The sequence below is a fragment of the Oncorhynchus kisutch genome, linkage group LG20 (genome assembly GCF_002021735.2).
Source record: "Oncorhynchus kisutch isolate 150728-3 linkage group LG20, Okis_V2, whole genome shotgun sequence".
Taxonomy (NCBI): domain Eukaryota; kingdom Metazoa; phylum Chordata; class Actinopteri; order Salmoniformes; family Salmonidae; genus Oncorhynchus; species Oncorhynchus kisutch.
Window position 1 is genome coordinate 37,015,530 of NC_034193.2, and position 19,785 is coordinate 37,035,314.

Sequence of the window (19,785 nt, forward strand, 5' to 3'; positions counted from 1 at the left end):
GATGAGACAGCCTATAGGGAGGAGGTCAGAGAAGTGGCAGTCTGGTGCCAGGATAACAACCTTCCCCTCAATGTGAGCAAGGCAAAGGAGCTGATCATGGACTACAGGAAAAGGCAGGCCGGACAGACCCCCATTAACATTGACGTGGCTGTAGTGGAGCGGGTTGAGAGTTTCAAGTTCCTTGGTGTCCACATCACCATCGAACTATCATGGTCCAAACATACCAAGACAGTCGTGAAGAGGGCACGCCAAGCGGCAAGCGGTACCGGAGCGCCAAGTCTAGGACCAAAAGGCTACTCAACAGCTTCTACCCCCAAGCCATTGGACTGCTGAACAATTTATGAAAATCGCCACCGGACAATTAACATTGACCCCCCCTTGTACACTGCTGCTTGTTACCTATGCATAGTCACTTCCCCCCACCTACATGTACAGATTACCTCAACTAGCCTGTACCCCTGCACACTGACTCGGTACCGGTGCCCCCTCTATATAGCCTCGTTATTATTCTTATTGTTACTTTTTATTTTGGCCTACTTAGTAAATATTTTCTTCTTCTTGAACTGCACTGTTGGTTAAGGGCTTGTAAGTAAGCATTTCACTGTAAAGTCTAAACTTGTATTCGGCACGTGGCAAATAAAGTTTGATTTGATGTGGAGAGAGGTGAGGTAATGGGACCTAAATTGGGTGGCTGGGGGCTGCAGGAGAGGCATCTGGGACATAGGCCTACCGTTGTAGACAGGCTAGGCTGATATCTGTACAGACTTCCCCACCATACCACAGTTTATTGTCCCTAAGGGATGGGAATGTTCTCGATCTGCCATACACAATGGCTCATCTGTTGGACACAATGAGAGTATGTTGCCTTCTTAGTTGGACATAGGGATCCACCCCTTTTTAAAATTTTCACCAAAATGACCCAAATCTAACTGCTCAGAACCTGAAGCAAGGACATGCAAATTCTTGATACCATTTGAGAGGAAACACTTTGAAGTTTGTGGAAATGTGAAATTAATGTAGGAGAATATAGATCTGGTAAAAGATAATACAAAAAAAAAATTGTACCATCTTTGAAATGCAAGAGAAAGGCCATAATTTGTTATTCCAGCCCAGGTGCAATTTAGATGTTGGCCACTAGATGGCAGCAGTATGTGCAAAGTTTTAGACTGGTCCAAAGAACTGTTCAAAATGTTGTATCAAGGCTGCCCAAATGTGCCTAATTGGTTTATTAATCATTTTTCAAACAATAGCATGGTATTCTTTCACTGTAATAGCTACTGTAAATTGGACAGTGCAGTTAGATTAATAATTTAAGCTTTCTACCAATATCCGATACGTCTAAGTCCTGGGAAATGTTCTTGTTACTTACAACCTAATGCTAATTGCACTAGCGCACAATAGCTCAACCGTCACGAGGGTGGGACACCGATCTGTAGAGATCCTTAAGAGGTAAACTGGTGTCGTCCAAATCTAGGCCTTGTTTTCAGAATGTATTAAAGGTTTTCATGAGAGACTAGTTTGGTTGTGTGAGGTTTTAGGAAAATACTATGCTCTGATTTCTCAACACACAAGACTTTCCAATATGTTAAGTCTAACCGATAAGGAATAAAAACAATTATAGTCTGATTACTATCGTGTGAATTCTCAAGTACAAGACACAAGTTTGACAGCAATTTGCACTGAGCAAAGTTTCACTCGTGTCTCCTTGCCATAAGAGCTGATAGCCCTACTCCTCAGAGACCTCTGAGCCAAATACTTTACAGTACCATCATTTTGGGGCAAATATATATTTTTTATTAGTTTAACATGGCTCCAGGATCCAGATCTGAAAATTCTATTGCGAAAGTATTATAATGATATTTCTTCTAAGCCATGAATAATTCAAAAGGTTTATCTAGGTGATGCTTGTGGACAGTCCCGGCCCATCTGGGTCTAACAAGATTTGATGATAATGTGTTACAGTCCAGAATACCCGTTTCCAGCCAGCCAGGCATCACTTTTGCTAGATCCTTTGGAGAGAGGAGCTGTTTTGAATAATGGCCTGACCTATAAAAAAGGAAGACACTATGCGGATTTCCCAATTGTGCCATAGATGTGATCCCTGTACAAGTGTTACCCATAATTCAATACTCTAAACGACTGCATGCCACTTCCTCAAACAGTGTCTAGCACTGATTATAGTCAGGGGCATACTATAGGATGTCTGTTTAAGACATAATTTGTCTGCAAAACAACACGGAACATAAAAAAAAAAACTCACAAACGTTGTCGCTGGAATTAAATGTCACTGTTGAGTCCATTTTGTTTTTCCAACATCCTACATTTATTAAAAAAGCAAACCTTTTGTCCCATCGTTAACAAAACACCTTACAAAGAAAGAAAGGCTTACAAAACAACAGGCTGTATTCTAGCAGCATCCAAACGTTGGGCCCTTACGTTGGGCCCTTAACCCTTTAAGTATATAGTATTTATATCTCATCTCTTGCCAACTATACAGACATTGCCAATAAGGAGCCATTAATTGTTTTAGTGCAGAAAGGATCAAAATACTCAATATTAAAATAAACAATTTGGAGGGTAAATTTAAATAAGAGTGTTAAATACAAGACACTTTCTCTAAAGTACTGTACAAAGAACATCAAACACACTTTGGCATTGAAAATACATAATTCGTACACTTGGTACCTTATGTACCTGCAAGTGTTCAGGATCGACTGCATAAGAATACTTTTCTCTGTGGCAAAAAGAAAAAAGGTAATAAAATCATGGTAGACATCATTAGTGAGAGTGGTGGACAAGGCATGGGGTTGGAAAAGGATGAGGGACTACAACAACAGAAAAGACTACAGTATCCATACACCACTGGTTAAAGTCAGGCACGTTTTTGTTCCTGCAAAATAAACACTTCCAAGTAATCCAATACAATCGCAATTTCGACAACACCACAATTAGTGCTAACCATTAATAACAGTTTTGTGACTATCACCATATTTATTGCTCTGACAATTTCATTTTTTTGTTCAAAAGTGGAGTATTTACAAAACTTATACAAGAACCTTGTAACACCTTAGTTATTTCCTGGTTATTATATAATGCATTAAAAGTCAAGGTAAAGTTGAGTAAATTTATTTGGGTGAACTTCTTTTCATTGTTGTTTACTGAGGGAACCGATAAGTTTACACTTGCCTTATTCGACAAAAGAATATAGATTACACATAAGTTACATTCATTTGTTTTTTAAAATTCACATGTTCCTTCCTATAACCAAATAGCCAAAAAACATGAGATCTGAAGCATTCTTCCCTTCCTCCCCTTTATTTTAACCTTCTATAAATGTATCCCTTTACCCTCCCCTGTCCCCTTGGTATATTTACACTAATTCATGTTGTTGTTTTGATTACAAAACAATGCTACTAGCATTAGCACGCTAACTCGCAACTTCTTGCACTCATGCGATGGCTATTCACTTTGAATCACTGTAGACATCGTCCCTCTTGACATGCCACTGGCTCAGGTAATGTGGAGTTAACGGCCATGTTGCAGTGTGTGTCAGTGTTATTTTTTTGTTGCTCAGGGCTTCTTGTTGTCGACCGAGTTTAGGAACCATTCGCTGAACCTCCTGAGCTGGCCGGCTGCCGTTTGGCTCTCCTCGTGCAGACGCATGTTGTCCTGACGCAAGTGCTGGACCTGCTCCTGCAACATGGCCTTGTCCTCTTGCTCCTGTGGAGCACACACACACACACAGGTTATTACGCAACCTGGCATGATGACATTGGCTATACATATGATCACCATTTGGCACAGTAGACAAGATTTGGCTTCATTATGACATAATTGTCTGGTTGTACAGTGGTTTTCTGAATGAGAATACAAAATATAACCAGATTACAAGCAACTGGTCTCTGTTATAGCCAGGTAAAGATGCATATTATATGACGACGTCACCACATCATGGAAAAGCGAATCATATTCTTGCTGTTTATCTGGTCAGATAAAGACCTATTTTTCTGGTTGCTGAAAAGACTGACAAAACGTCCTTTTACAATCAATATTCCACCTGACTATGACAACTGGTTTTCGCTGGGGTTGTATGATTTACAACATACACCAGCAGAGAAGCGTACATTTTAAAACCACAGCTAATTGTACAGACCATTTTAGTGTATCATGGTACTATACTGATTCACGTGTTAGCTGCACATCCCTTTGGATGAAAGTAATCAGCTAAATGACCATGTTATTATTGTTATACATGCTAAGCGATTCACTGGAGACATTGCTGATGTGCTTCGGGGAGTTGACTATACCTTTCGCAGGTCGAACTGAAGCTGTCTGAGGATCTCTTCCAGTTGGATGACTTTGCCAGTGAGCAGAGCAGGAGAATCATTCCTATATAGAGATAGAGAGACAGGCTTCTTCATGTTTTGCGAGTCTATAGAGCAGTCTATAGAATTTGACCTCTTCGTTATGTCTGTCTTTATTGGTATATGTTTTTATACAGCATCAATTACACCACTCTTTGAAGTGGAGTATAACTACTGACAAAAAACAGCATTGTTTACTAGCTAACTTCAGGTGTAACCAGGTCACTGACTTAAAACATATTTAAGTGAATAGTGTTGTAGGTCCACACTAAAGGTCATTTATGTGAAGTGAAGGTCATTTATGAAAATGTTTACATAGTTATTAACCTTTTCTGGTTAACAATTAAGCACCTTACTGTGATTGTTTTCAATTAAAATAGTCAAAAATAAACAAAAATAGCTTCTTAGCAAAGAGCCATTTTTCCAAGAAGGACTGCTAGGAGTGTCTGGGAGGGGTCTGAGTGGGGAGGAGAACATTGAAAACTAGCTGATATTGGCAGAGAGGTCTGGAACTCTTTCTTATTGGTCTATTAGCTCATTTGTGTTGACACCAGGCAGGCCAAAACTCCATCCCACCAAAAAAGGCAGACATTTTAGGCAGTCTTTCAAAAAGCTCTTACACTAGAAAGGCATTATCATATTTTTCACAATTTCACAGTATTACTCCAACCACAATGTGATTTTTTTTAACACACACACACACACACACACACACACACACACACACACACACACACACACACACACACACACACACACACACACAGAGAGAAGGAAAAATCAAATTTTTGACTACACTGGGCCTGTAATCAGAATCTTTTGATCATAAAAGTGATTCCTTTAGAGGAGGATGAACAATATTTCGGCATTCATGCTATTGTCAGTGCATTCAGTCAGTAAGTAGTGTTAAACATGCGCATATGTAAGACCTTCAATAACTAAATCCCTTCTCTACTAAGTCAAGCTCCTTTAACTTCTTCGATATAGGGGGCGCTCTTAATTTTTTGATAAAAAACGTTCCCGTTTTAAACAAGATATTTTGTCACGAAAAGATGCTCGACTATGCATATAATTGACAGCTTTGGAAAGAAAACACTATGATGTTTCCAAAACTGCAAAGATATTGTCTGTGAGTGCCACAGAACTAATGCTACAGGCGAGACCAAGGTGAAATTTCATACAGGAAGTGCCCCAGATTTTGAATGCGCTGTGTTCCAATGTCTCCTTATATGGCTGTGAATGCGCCAGGAATGAGCCTACACTTTCTGTCATTTCCCCAAGGCGTCTGCAGCATTGTGACGTATTTGTAGGCATATCGTTGGAAGATTGACCATAAGAGACTACATTTACCAGGTGCCCGCTTGGTGTCCTCCGTCGAAAGTATTGCGTAATCTCCAGCTGCGTGCATTTTTCCATTTGGTTCAGAGGAGAAACCAAACTGCCACGAATGATTTATCATCGAATAGATATGTGAAAAACACCTTGAGGATTGATTCTAAACAACGTTTGCCATGTTTCTGTCGATATTATGGAGTTAATTTGGAAAAAAGTTTGGCGTTGTAATGACTGAATTTTCGGGGGGTTTTCTTAGCCAAACATCACGTTCATCATGAACAAAACGGAGCGCTTTCTCCTACACAAATAATATTTTGGGAAAAACGGAACATTTGCTATCTAACTGAGAGTCTCCTCATTGAAAACATACGAAGTTCTTCAAAGGTAAATGCTTTTCTTGTTTTTGTGAAAATGTTGCCTGCTGAATGCTAGGCTTAATGCTATGCTAGCTATCAATACTCTTACACAAATGCTTGTATAGCTATGGTTGAAAAGCATATTTTGAAAATCTGAGATGACAGTGTTGTTAACAAAAGGCTAAGCTTGTGAGTCAATATATTTATTTCATTTCATTAGCGATTTTCATGAATAGTTAACGTTGCGTTATGGTAATGAGCTTGAGGCTATGATTACGCTCCCGGATACGGGATTGCTCAACGCAAGAAGTTAACTGCCTGCCCCACCCAAAGGCGCAGTACACCTACCCTGCCTCCAGAGCGGCAGCCTCCGACGCAGCCACCCTCCGATTCAGCTCATGGGACAGCTCCATGGCCTGCTGGGCCTGCTCCACGTCCAACATGGAGCAGAGTGAACCCTGGTCCGCTGCTAAAGAAAACACACACACAATACTATTAAAGCCGCAATAGGTAACTTTTTTTTGGGGGGGGGGGGGGGGGTAGATCTGTTCTATGTGCTCTATTTCTATGCATCCCTTTCTTACGTTTAGTTTTTTGCGACTTTTAGTTAGTTTTGCACACCAGCTTCAAATGGCTGAAAATACAGTCAACAAAAACATAAACGCAACGCAACATTCAACAATTTCAAATATTTGACTGAGTTACATTTCATATAAAGAAATCATTAGATTTTTTATTATTAGGTCCTAATCTATAGATTTCACAGACACAAAAAAAAGGCAGAGGCGTGGGTCAGAAAACCAGTCAATATCTGGTGTGACCACCATTTGCCTCATGCAGTACGACACATCTCCTTCGCATAGAGTTAATCTGGCTGTTGATTGTGGCCTGTGGAATGTTGTCCCACCCCCTTCAATAGTTGCGTGAAGTTGCTGGATATTGCCGGGAACTGGAACACGTGGTCGTACACGTCGATCCCGAGCATCCCATACATGTCTGGTGAGTATGCAAGCCATGAAAGAACTGGGACATTTTCAGCTTCCAGGAGTTGTGTACAGATGCGATGACATGGGGCCGTGCATTATCTTGCTGAAATATCAGGTGATGGTGGAGGATGAATGGCATGACAATGGGCCTCAGGATCTCGCAACGGTATCTCAGTGCATTCAATTGGCCATTGATAAAATGCTTTTGTGTTGGTTGTCCGTAGCTTATGCCTGCCCATACCATAACCCCACTGCCACCATGGGGCACTCTGTTCACAACGTTGATATCAGCAAACCGCTTGCCCACACAACGCCATACAAATGGTCTGCGGTTGTGAGGCTGGTTGGACGTATTACCAAGTTCTCTAAGACGACGTTGGAGGCGGCTTATGGTAGAGAAATTAACATTCTATTCTCTGACAACAGCTCTGGTATACATTCCTGAAGTTAGCATGCCAATTGCATGGTCCCTCAAAACTTGAGACATCTGTGGCATTGTGTTGTGTAATTTTAGAGTGCCATTTTATTGACACCATCATAAGATGCACCTGTGTAATGATCATGCTGTTTAATCAGCTTCTTGATATGCCACACCTATCAGGTGGATTTATTATCTTGGCAAATGAGAAATGCTCACTAACATGGATGTAAACACATCTTTGCACAAAATTTGAGAGAAATAAACCTTTTGTCCATATGGAACATTTCTGGGATCTTTTATTTCAGCTCATGAAACGTGGGACCAAGACTTTACATTTTTGTTCAGTGTACAATGTTTTTGGTTATGGAATATACATTTCACAGCAGTTTAGATGGTACAATGATTCTCTACACTACACTTGCTTGTTTTGTCACAAACTGAAATTTGTCAAATTATTAGAATTTTAGCAACCAGGAAATGGCGGAGAGATTTCTGCATAGTGTAGCTTTAAATACCATGACACACATCTCAACTTCAATAATGTTCTTAACTGCTGGGAAATGCCAGATTAGAAGAGGAGAGCAGTTTAATCAGGCGTGTTAGTGTAAGGCTGGAACAAAAGTTAGCAGGAGAAAACATCACAACAGAAGAAGTGGTTGAGGTAACACTAGGCAGAGGCACAAGGCAGAGGCACAAGGCAGAGGCACAAGCACTAGGCAGAGGCACTAGGCAGAGGCACTAGGCAGAGGCACTAGGCAGAGGCACTAGGCAGAGGCACTAGGCAGAGGCACTAGGCAGAGGCACAAGGCAGAGGCACAAGGCAGAGGCACAAGGCAGAGGCACTAGGCAGAGGCACTAGGCAGCTAGAAGGTGGTGATAGATGTACAGTGGTAGTAGTAGCTGCTGTAGTGTTACAGAAATGCTCGTAAAAACCCTAATTTGATTTGGTTTCAACACTAAATAAAATTGTAGCAGTTGTGGAGGTCCCATAGCAGTGATAGCAAAAGCACCAACGGCAGTAAAGGTGAAAGAAGCTTCAATGCCAGTGACTAACTAGTGGTAGTAAAAGTCAAGGAATCCCAGTGAAGAATAGAGTGCCTCGCGGAGAAAAATGTCATGTCACCTAGTGAGTCTTTCGGACAGCCTTTATCACACAGACGACTGGTATTCTTGTCGAGCTCCAGACCTGAAAACAGGAGACAGCACATCCCTCAGGTACAGTTCAGTTACCCACACTGTGTACAGTCCACTTTCAGTGCAAATGAACCTACAGTAGCGCTTAAATGCTCCAAAAGCAATGTTCTAAGGAAAGGCACATTCTGGTGCAGCCCTTTTATTAAGCAGTCCAATCTTGCAACCATGAAGGTGGAGAGCGTGACTAATAGGGAGTGATGTAGAGTAGAATGGATCCTGTGGAGGTGCTATGGTTAGCTCCCATCCCTAAGCCTTTGCCAGAGTCTATCCTAAAAGTAACAATTATGGAGCTACTTTCTAATTTTCGCATATTTTTTTATACTGAACATTATCAGATCTTCAACAAAACCTAATATTAGATAAAGGTTTAAGATCTGATAACATTCAGTATCAACGATATGCAAAAATAGAGGAAATAAGTAAGGGGGAAAACACTTTTTCACAGCACTGTATTTACCACCTGGATCCACTCTCTCGGGGGGGTGAAGAGGGCACGAGCAGGCTGGGGGTTAAATATGAGAGCAAACTGGATTTCACACAGTTAAGGCCCCACTCACAGTATAATACACAGTGCCTTCGGACTGTATTCAGACCCCTTGACAGTTCCCACATTTTGTTACGTTACAGTCTTTTAAAATGGATTTTGAAAAATGTACAAAAACTCTGCAATCTACACACAATACCCCACAATGACAAAGTGAAAACAGGTTTAGAATTTTTTTACAAATGTATACAAAATAAAAAAACAGCAATACCTTATTTGCATAAGTATTTAGACCCTTTGCTATGAGACTCGAAATTGAGATGGGAGAACCTTCCAGAAGGACAACCATCTCTGCAGTACTCCACCAATCAGGCCTTTACAGTAGAGTGGCCAGACGGAAGCCACTCCTCAGTTAAAGGCACATGATACCCCACTTGGAGTTTGCCAAAAGGCACCTAATGGACTCTCAGACCATGAGAAACAAGATTCTCTGGTCTGATGAAACCAAGATTGAACTCTTTGGCCTGAATGCCAAGCGTCACCTCTGGAAGAAACCTGGCACCATCCCTACAGTGAAGCATGGTGGTGGCTGCATCATGCTGTGGTGGTGTTTTTCAGCATCAGGGACTGGGAGACTAGTTGGGATCGAGGGAAAGATGAACGGAGCAAAGTACAGAGAGAGCCTTGATGAAAACCTGCTACAGAGCGCTCAGGACCTCAGACTGGGGCGAAGGTTCACCTTTCAACAGGACAATGACCCTATGCACACAGCCAAGACAACACCGGAGTGGTTCCAGGACAAGTCTCTGTATGTCCTTGAGTGGCCCAGCCAGAGCCCGGACTTGAACCCGATCGAACATCTCTGGAGAGACCTGAAAATAGCTGTGCAGCAACGCTCCCTATCCAACCTGACAGAGCTTGAGAGGATCTGCAGAGAAGAATGATAGAACCTCCCCAAATACAGGTGTGACAAGATTGCAGCATTTTATCGAAGAAAACTCAAGGCTGTAACTGCTGCCAAAGGTGGTTCAACAATATACTGAGTAATGGGTCTGAATACTTATGTAAATGTGATTTAATTGTTTTTATTAATTATTTTAATACATTTGCAAAAATGTCTAAACCTGCTTTTGCTTTGTCATTATGTGGTATTGTGTGTAGATTGATGAGGGGAAAAAAACTGTTTCATAAATATTTATGCTGTAACCTAACAAAATTTGTAAAAAGTCAAGGGGTCTGAATATTTTCCCAAGGCATTATAAGCCAGTGAATGTCAACTCCAGCTGTAAAGACCCACATGACTGCACATTTTTGTTCTAGCCCACCAAAACAAACACACTCGATTCAACTAGTCAACAACTCAAACAGCCCGTTGCTAAGTTGAATCAAGTGCATTAGCACTGGGTTAGAACAATAAAGCGCAGTCAGATGGGTTGTCGAGTGGAGAAACACTAGAAGCCAGTACCCTTCCTTAGTAACTGGCATGGCACAGCACACTATTGTTACCTTCCAGATAGAGAGCATAGGACAATTCTGGATAGGGAAGAAGACAAGAAAAAACAGACTAAGCTTGTGAGAAGTCAGAATAGCCTAGCAGATGTCCGAGTGGGCATCACATATCAATTTAGAAAGCCGGGGAAAGTGAGGTTGAGGAAAGTGAGGTTAAGTTTCTTGCGAAAGGGCAGCACCAACCATCCCCCACCTGCATCTGTCTTCTCAATATGTGGATGGCGTTGAGAGGTGACGTGGATTTGGAATGTGGTATTTGATGACAGAAAGGAGGGAGAAGGGGAAAGGGATGGGAGCTGTTCTCGCTAAGATTATTCCCGCTAAGGAGTGAGAAGAGGGGAGAGAGAAAAAGGGAATTGCGAGAGAGGGGTAAAGAGCGAGAGGGACGAGAGATGAAAGTGGTTTTCACTAAAGATAAGTGTCTCACCGAAGGTGCTTCTGAGAGCCAAGCGAGAGACTGACGCTTTGAAAACCACCCATAATTACACGTCCCTCTTTCTTCCTTTTAACAATCACTCCGTTCTAATTGAGTCTCAACATTGGCTTAACATTGACTGAAGTAAATCACAGGTGAAGTGATTGTCATAGTGGAAATCAAATAACACAAAAGAGGGAAAGGGGGAAAGTAAAAGAGGGAGATCTAGAACAGAGCCAGGTATTCCTTTTCCTTAAAAAGACTAGCCTATAGCGAGTTGGAAACAACTAAAACACCCCATGACATTCTCTCTGTAATGTGCAATATGGAAGACAAACAGTCTAAGATAAATCTTGAGGTTAAGTTTATCATTGATAAATATGAATCACAACTGAAGAATGAGACGCACAAGGAGAGAGGAATGTCTGTGTTGTGTCTGCTCTGCTGCACTCTTGACTGTGAACCATTTGTCCTGTTCTAGTATGCGTAGGTCTACGGTAACATAAATAATGCTCGCTTGTTGCTACTAATGCTCACCCTGCCCTTTTCCCCCAGCATGCTAATGAGGGCTAGCATGCTAGAGTCTTAGCGCTTAGCAACACTGCCTTGAGAGCACACAGCGAGCGACACGAAACAAAACAAGCCAATTAAACAACACGGCATAGTAACGCCAGGGTCAACACTACCATGACTCTCCAAGAAAATGAGTTCTCCCTCTTTTCTCTGGTGTTGACTTCTACACAAATCGAAGGCTGCTGTGCAGCCCGATGCTAATCCATGTCACCGACCCCGCCCCTCATTGCTCAGGGTGAAAAAAACGTGGTCAACGGGTCCAAACTATCCAGTCTATAAACATCTGTTGGTCATGAAGGAAGCAGGAGCCATTTGCAGGAAAAAACAACATTGTGAGTACATCACCCTGTAATTCCAGATGACCAGAAACACAGTTGGACGAGGTAGCGAGGCTATAATTGCCAGAGAAAGTGTGCAAGCAAGAGGTGCAATTACGGCGCGAATTGGCAGAATGGTTCCTTGCTGTGCGCTCCATTGTCATAATGCTTCGTTTCTCAAGTCCCCAAAATACACTCTCTCTCCTTCCACTTCCTGCTAATTAGCACCTCGAGGTAGACACAGACAATGGAAGAGACTGAGGATTTTGACTGGGTCAAGATGATATTGGGGGTCAATTTGAATTCATGTCAAGTCGCTTCAGCAAATGAATTTGGCAGACTTGAATTGGATGACGGACATTGAAATCCCATCTGAACATTAAGAGAAAAGAAAAACAACTTTTATAATGGTCTTTTCGCACTTTGAATTTCACGCCAAATTAGATACGTAAATTGACCAGAGTGGATTTAGACACTGAATAAAGGCCAGGAATTGTTGGCAGCAGCTAATGGGGATCCATAATAAATACAAATACTGAGTGAACAAAAGGGTAACAGTCCAAGCGCTGAAAGCCTGATGAGAACTGGGGACAAAAGATTTGACAGCCTTTGACAGTATGACACCTGACAGGAAGAACCTTGGTAGCAGCAAATGTTAAATCAGGTACCACTTACACCTAGCTAACATTTCTGCATTCCCAGAACATTTCTGCTAGGTAGGGAGATAACGTTTATGGTCGGTCAGGGGATAACATTCCCATAACCTTTGTTGGTCCAGCTTTTAAGTGCTTTAAGAAAGTCTGTCCAAAGGGATATTTTCCTTTGGACATCGTCCAAACGTATCATTTCCCAACAAATGTGAAGATTCCCCTTCTGATGTTCTCACATCACAACCAAATGGGTACCTGACAAAAAAAATCCATACTATTCTAGGCCATGTTAATTGTTAGCTGGGTAAGCTCTTGGGAGCATCAAAAGGTCAAACAGTGAATAAGTACTCAGTTTAATGATGATGATGAATCTAGACGTTGTCCTTACCTTCAAAAGCTCTTGCGGCATCAACAAGATGGGACCAGTCCAGGCCAGACACTGCTTCCGGGAGAGGCATCAGACTGCCATCAGCCATTTTGCAGCGGTCGGCCAGGGAGCTGTCAGAGAACCACAGCTCATCTGTAGAGATGAGACATTTCGGGTTTAGATAAGTGACTGACAAGCTCACCGATTTGGTTCTCTCTCCCTCTTTCCCCCTCTCCCTTCTGTCTACCGATAATTAGACATCAGCGCTCATCCATTCTCCACTTGGAACACCTGCTCCTATATTAAGCCCAAACTGCCTGCAGATTTCCGAAGTCATTTCAGGGTTTTAGGTTTCAAAGTCAGTAAAAACACAAGTAGAGTTTAAATAAGATGATACTCTTAGCGAATGAAAGACAGGCACTTTCCACCAAAGCGTAAGACAAAACATCACAGAGTTATCCATACGACTTGTATCACCTTAACATACATTTTTAGAGACATCTGGAATTCCCCTTGAAGCAAATACAACTCAGCCTGTTCAATTTGCACCAAATTGACTGTGCGAGACAAACCCCCACCCAAAATGTAAAAAAAAAAAAAAAGCTGAACAATTTTACTCTCAAAGTGCACTTCTGCTTGGAAAACTGCCAAGAACATGGTTACTTTTTTAAAACCCAATGTCAGTCTGTTGAAAGCTGATCAGAGGACAGAGATGAAGGGGGAGCTTCCCCCCCGTCAGACAGACAATTCACCTGCATCTAGGGGACATCCACAGGGGTCAGCTTTGGCGAACATACTCACACAAACGTTGGCATACAAATGGAGATTCATGATGCACCCCCCCATGATGCGCACCCCCCCCCATAGAGTTAAGGTGATCTGAATAAGACACAGCAATCACATATCCACACACACAAAACCTCCACCCTCCAAGGTGTGTGTGTGTGTGTGTGTGTGTGTGGGGGGGGGGGGGGGGGGGGGGGGGTATTCAGCCCCTGTGTGTCATTGCGAAATACAACAAGTGGTTAGAATGTTTCAACAAAGAACGCAAGGAGGACAGACAGTGAAAGGGTTAATATCTTGCATACTCAATGAGCACATACTGGGATGTTTTTCCCAGTGGAAAATAGCCAATATCTTGCTGTGTTTCTTATAAACAGAGTAAACTTTTTAAAATAGGTTTGCACAAGACAGATGGGAAATTGAAAGTGGCATATGCTGTAGCTATTACAATGGGTCTAGTTCAGCTTCAAGTTCAGCTTCAGACTGGCAAGGGCGTTTGCATTTAATTGACCACAATGAGCTCGCAGCTAGATATTTTGGATTTCTATGGCCTTAATTTGAAAATCAAAATGTCTGCCCTGCCACTTTGTTTTACTATAAAGCTGAGGAATGAGTCTGGAGAAATATAAAAGTGGCTGTAAATATCAAAGAGTAGGCCTTTAAGTGCTTTTCAGGAATAGGTGAATGCAGCTGTCCACTGTCCATTTAATGCGTTTGTCCATTTGCCCTGTTTGCGTTCCATCTTTGGCAGATATATTAATGATTTCGTAACATGTGTTCCATTCCTAAATGAATGTCTGAATCAATGAAATGTACTCCAGGGTTTCCCTAATATATAATAAAGTGTAGGGCAAATGTGGTACTTTTACACTGACTATACAGTTTGGACATATTTCGATTTTCAGGTAAAAGGGGCCTTGACGGTATTAGCGGTATTAGCTGAATATGGTGAGTTCGAGCCGGGCTGGAAGAATATATACACATCCTGTAGCTCTCTAGGAGAAAGGTTGGCCATCCCTATTACCTCTCAACCACAGATCTAGATTAAAGTATATATTATCTGTTCTATTAGATTCTGTTTTCACAACTGACAAGACCTAGCTAGCGAGAGACTACGCCACCCCTACCCTAAACAGGCAGACACTCACTCTTGTGTAGCGGCGCCCCATGGCTGTGGCCGAGGTTCACGCGAGGTGGCAGGGTGCTGTGGTGGGGCTCAGTGAGGGTGCTGAACAGGATATCGTTGGGCAGGGCCTGGTCCAGGAGAGAGCTCCGAGAGCTGACCAGCGACAGGTTTTTCCTGTAGCTGCTGCACAGGCTCTCGTCCGACAGGGTCCGGTACAGGGACCTCCGTGGGGACATGGGCAGGCCGCCAGGACCAGTCAGACTCTGCGGGAAGTGATGGAGAAAATGAGGGAGGGGAAAAGGGTGACCGAAAATCCTGAGACATTTTACATTTTGGAGGGCTGCACCACGGAAGGGGTGATTCAAGCTCCAACTGGTTGTGCTAAACTAGGAAAAAAACTGCCTGAATATTCCACAAAATTGGCAAAACAGTAACTTCGGTCTACCACAGTGCCAAAAATGAGAGCTGATAATTTCCCCTCAATTATCTGACGATAGCTTCCCTGCGCATAGTAGTTGGTATCAATGCAGGGCATCAGATAATAATGAAAGACTTGCATCTTCCATTTATTACAGGAGGGTATGTCAAGACTATTGACTATTATGTTGCTGGCAGCCATTTTCCTGTGATGTATTTTTCAATCAGTGAACAAAGAGGACTGAAGAGCAGGTGCTAGCTCCCAGATCAAATCCATTTGTATCAACCCCTTCCCATTCTACCTCCACCCTTGTTTCCTGGCCACATTGTCTTCTTCTAATTACCCAAGAGCCTTTACATCAAGTGGTGGGTTTTTTTCTGACGCTAGGCCGGTGGTATTGAACGGTAGATGTCGAAATTAACCTTTCGACAGGAGGAGGGAAGCTGTGCTAGAAAAAGGTTAGCCCAAGTCTGGCACCTTATAATCCCCCTTGGTTTTAATTTCAGTTCATTTGAAAACGGCGGCGGCCTTGATTTTTAATATCACAAGCAATCTGAATGGATTATGTCAAGCGGAGGAAGGAGCCGACTGAAGGAGGGAAGGAAATTGAAGCAAGACACTCATTGTCAGGGGAGGAAATGGCTAACACCACACTAGATAATGCTGTCAGCTCTATTTATTACATTTCTATCTGCGACGTTCAAACATTTCCTTTAACTGAACACAGCCCAGACAGCATACGAATGAACCACAGAGTCAGAGTGAACCAAGTAGAGTGAACTAGTGAACCAAGTAGAGTGTGGAGAAAAACTAGCGGGAGCAGGGGCTCACCTTGCCACGCCCCCCCTCCCCAGGGGGACTGTCGGGCAGCATCATCTTCAGGAAGGCCTCTCTGGTCAGGCTGGGCTGGACCTGGCTGTCTGCACCCAGCATGGCCCGCAGCCTGCTCCCCAGGGGAGGATGGGGGATGCAATGGAGAGCGGGAGGGAAGGGAAGACAGAGGCGGAAGAGAGAAAAGAGATCGAGAAGGGGTTAAATGAAGAACGATGGTAAGGTAGAGAATGTAACGAGACAGTGAGGGTAGAGAGAAAGTGGGGTGGAGAAAGGAGGGAAGAGAGAGATCGGGATGAGAAACAGGCAGAGAGAGGGTGTATATTGGGGGCAACAAAAAACAAAAAAGTAAGAGATGCATTAGAGACAAGCTTATCAGTTTCACTGAAGTTTCTTGTGAGAGCTATTGTACAAGGGTAGGTGGAAGGCAGCCTCTCCTGAACAAAGAACAGGCGTCTAAAATTCCTGGTCAAACGCAGTGCACGACATGTGGAATAGGGGGTCATTTGCACACAAAGGTGCGGTAGAGGGGGCATAGTGACACGTGTGGGAGAGTAAGGACATTACTGAACAGTAAGACCGAAAACGGTAAGACATATATAGAAGCATAAAGCTATCAAAAGTAAGACGAGGCAGCACATTACACTGCTCTTTGGGAAGGACAAAATAATAAAACAAGGTCATAAGAAAAAAGTATACTACCAGAACTACTGTAAAGGGTTATTGAAAGTTGAATATCAACACACACACACACACAAACAAACAGGGGGGAGTAATTTATTACAATATGCTGTCCGGAACCATTCAATCACAGTACTTCAACTGGAGGGCATCTAGTTTGGGGAGTTGCCGTTTCCAGGTAAACACACAGAGTGGGGGTCACGGTAGGCACAGTTTGCATTGTGTACAGACACCATGCGAATGACAAAGTGGGTAGACTTATTTTACCAGCCCATTTCAACCGGGCTCTGTCCAATATTTATTAAGAAATTACGCACTTAACTTGGAGACTTCCACACAACCAAATGGTGATTTTAAATCTCAAGAAACAGGTAAATATTAAATCATCTAAATTTTACAATGTCATTTCTTAGTAAATACAAAGTAAATAGTGGACTGTAAAATAAAGCATACGTAAGAGGTTTATTGAACCAAAGAGGGTTCCGTAAAGCTAGTGTACCTGGATCTCAGTGTTAGAGTCTTTAGTAGGAAAGACAATACGCCTTCCATTCCACTGATGTAGAAAACCCCAAGTGAAAAAAGGAGGGAAATAATGAGATGTAAACAAAAGCTGTATACATGGCTGATATGCAAGCATATTGCGGTCAAAATTCTTATGCTATACGGTCATACCTCAAATAACATTGGCCTTATAAAGCAGACTATGTTATAAACCTGTTACTTTTGTGTTAATTGTTTCTGTACAGGGGTAAGTACACTAACTACTTGTTCTTGCATACATAGTACAAACTAATTACATACAGTGGGGAATTTTTTTATTTAGTCAGCCACCAATTGTGCAAGTTCTCCCACTTAAAAATATGAGAGAGGCCTGTAATTTTCATCATAGGTACACTTCAACTATGACAGACAAAATGAGAAAAAAAATCCAGAAAATCACATTGTAGGATTTTTAATGAATTTATTTGCAATTTATGGTGGAAAATAAGTATTTGGTCAATAACAAAAGTTTCTCAATACTTTGTTATATACCCTTTGTTGGCAATGACAGAGGTCAAACGTTTTCTGTAAGTCTTCACAAGGTTTTCACACACTGTTGCTGGTATTTTGGCCCATTCCTCCATGCAGATCTCCTCTAGAGCAGTGATGTTTTGGGGCTGTTGCTGGGCAACACAGACTTTAAACTCCCTCCAAAGATTTTCTATGGGGTTGATATCTGCAGACTGGCTAGGCCACTCCAGGACCACTCCTTCGTTGCCTGGGCGGTGTGTTTGGGATCATTGTCATGCTGAAAGACCCAGCCACATTTCATCTTCAATGCCCTTGCTGATGGAAGGAGGTTTTCACTCAAAATCTCACGATACATGGCCCCATTCATTCTTTCCTTTACACTGCTCAGTCGTCCTGGTCCCTTTGCAGAAAAACAGCCCCAAAGCATGATGTTTCCACCCCCATGCTTCACAGTAGGTATGGTGTTCTTTGGATGCAACTCAGCATTCTTTGTCCTCCAAACACGACGAGTTGAGTTTTTACCAAAAAGTTATATTTTGGTTTCATCTGACCATATGACATTCTCCCAATCTTCTTCTGGATCATCCAAATGCTCTCTAGCAAACTTCAGACGGGCCTGGACATGTACTGGCTTAAGACGGGAACACGTCTGGCACTGCAGGATTTGAGTCCCTGGCGGCGTAGTGTGTTACTGATGGTAGGCTTTGTTACTTTGGTCCCAGCTCTCTGCAGGTCATTCACTAGGTCCCCCCGTGTGGTTCTGGGATTTTTGCTCACCGTTCTTGTGATCATTTTGACTCCACGGGGTGAGATCTTGCGTGGAGCCCCAGATCGAGGGAGATTATCAGTGGTCTTGTATGTCTTCCATTTCCTAATACTTGCTCCCACAGTTGATTTCTTCAAACCAAGCTGCTTACCTATTGCAGATTCAGTCTTCCCAGCCTGGTGCAGGTCTACAATTTTGTTTCTGGTGTCCTTTGACAGCTCTTTGGTCTTGGCCATAGTGGAGTTTGGAGTGTGACTGTTTGAGGTTGTGGACGGGTGTCTTTTATACTGATAACAAGTTCAAACAGGTGCCATTAATACAGGTAACGAGAGGAGGACAGAGGAGCCTCTTAAAGAAGAAGTTACAGGTCTGTGAGAGCCAGAAATCTTGCTTGTTTGTAGGTGACCAAATACTTATTTTCCACCATAATTTGCAAATAAATTCATTAAAAATCCTACAATGTGATTTTCTGGATTTTCTTTTCTCATTTTTTTCTGTCATAGTTGAAGTGTACCTATGATGAAAATTACAGGCCTCTCTCATCTTTTTAAGTGGGAGAACTTGCACAATTGGTGGCTGACTAAATACTTTTTTGCCCCACTGTAATAGCTACCTTGAAATAAGGCCAATGTAAAGTGGTGATAAAAATACTGCTCTACTCTTAACCTACACCAATCATAAACATTACAATGAAACCTGTCATGATATAATATAACAACAAAAGAATGACAACTATCCACGAATGCTATTTCTACACTGTATATACAAAAGTATGTGGTCACTCACCATTTTAAATTCGTGGATTCGGCTATTTCAGCCACAGTTGTTGCTGACAGGTGTATAAAAATGTAGCACACAACCATGCAATCTCCATAGACAAACATTGGCAGTAGAATGGCTGAAGAGCCATTTACTGAAGAGCTCAGTAACTTTCATCATAGGATGTCAAATATCTTCCCTGCTAGAGCTGCCCCGGGCAACGGTAAGTGCTGTTATTGTGAAGTGGAAACGTCTAGGAGCACCATCGGCTCAGCCGAAGTGGTAGGCCACACAAGCTCACAGAAGGGGACCCTCGAGTGCTGAAACCTTGGTTGCAACACTCACTACCGAGCTCCAAACTGCCTCTGGATGAAACATCAGCACAAGAACGGTTTGTCTGGAGCTTCATAAAATGGGTTTCCATGGCAAAGCAGACGCA

General features: G+C 42.4%; 1 protein-coding gene across 8 annotated transcripts in view; it reads right to left on the minus strand.

Moving 5' to 3' along the window:
- Window positions 1-2,299: 2,299 nt before the first annotated feature.
- LOC109875481 (signal-induced proliferation-associated 1-like protein 2) overlaps window positions 2,300-19,785 on the minus strand; it is a 106,385-nt gene continuing 88,899 nt past the window's right edge. The window contains exons 16-24 of one of the 8 annotated variants that reach the window (XM_020467807.2): window positions 17,310-17,363; window positions 16,130-16,241; window positions 14,903-15,143; window positions 12,993-13,124; window positions 10,647-10,673; window positions 8,586-8,648; window positions 6,404-6,521; window positions 4,308-4,389; window positions 2,300-3,720 (exon numbers count right to left, since the gene is read on the minus strand). In XM_020467807.2, coding sequence (XP_020323396.1) covers window positions 3,571-3,720; window positions 4,308-4,389; window positions 6,404-6,521; window positions 8,586-8,648; window positions 10,647-10,673; window positions 12,993-13,124; window positions 14,903-15,143; window positions 16,130-16,241; window positions 17,310-17,363 — 979 coding nt within the window. In that variant the 3' untranslated portion in view covers window positions 2,300-3,570. Of the gene's footprint in view, window positions 3,721-4,307; window positions 4,390-6,403; window positions 6,525-8,585; window positions 8,649-10,646; window positions 10,674-12,992; window positions 13,125-14,902; window positions 15,144-16,129; window positions 16,242-17,309; window positions 17,364-19,785 lie in introns of all 8 variants that reach the window. The other 7 variants (XM_020467806.2, XM_020467809.2, XM_020467808.2 and 4 more) reach the window with 7 other exon arrangements.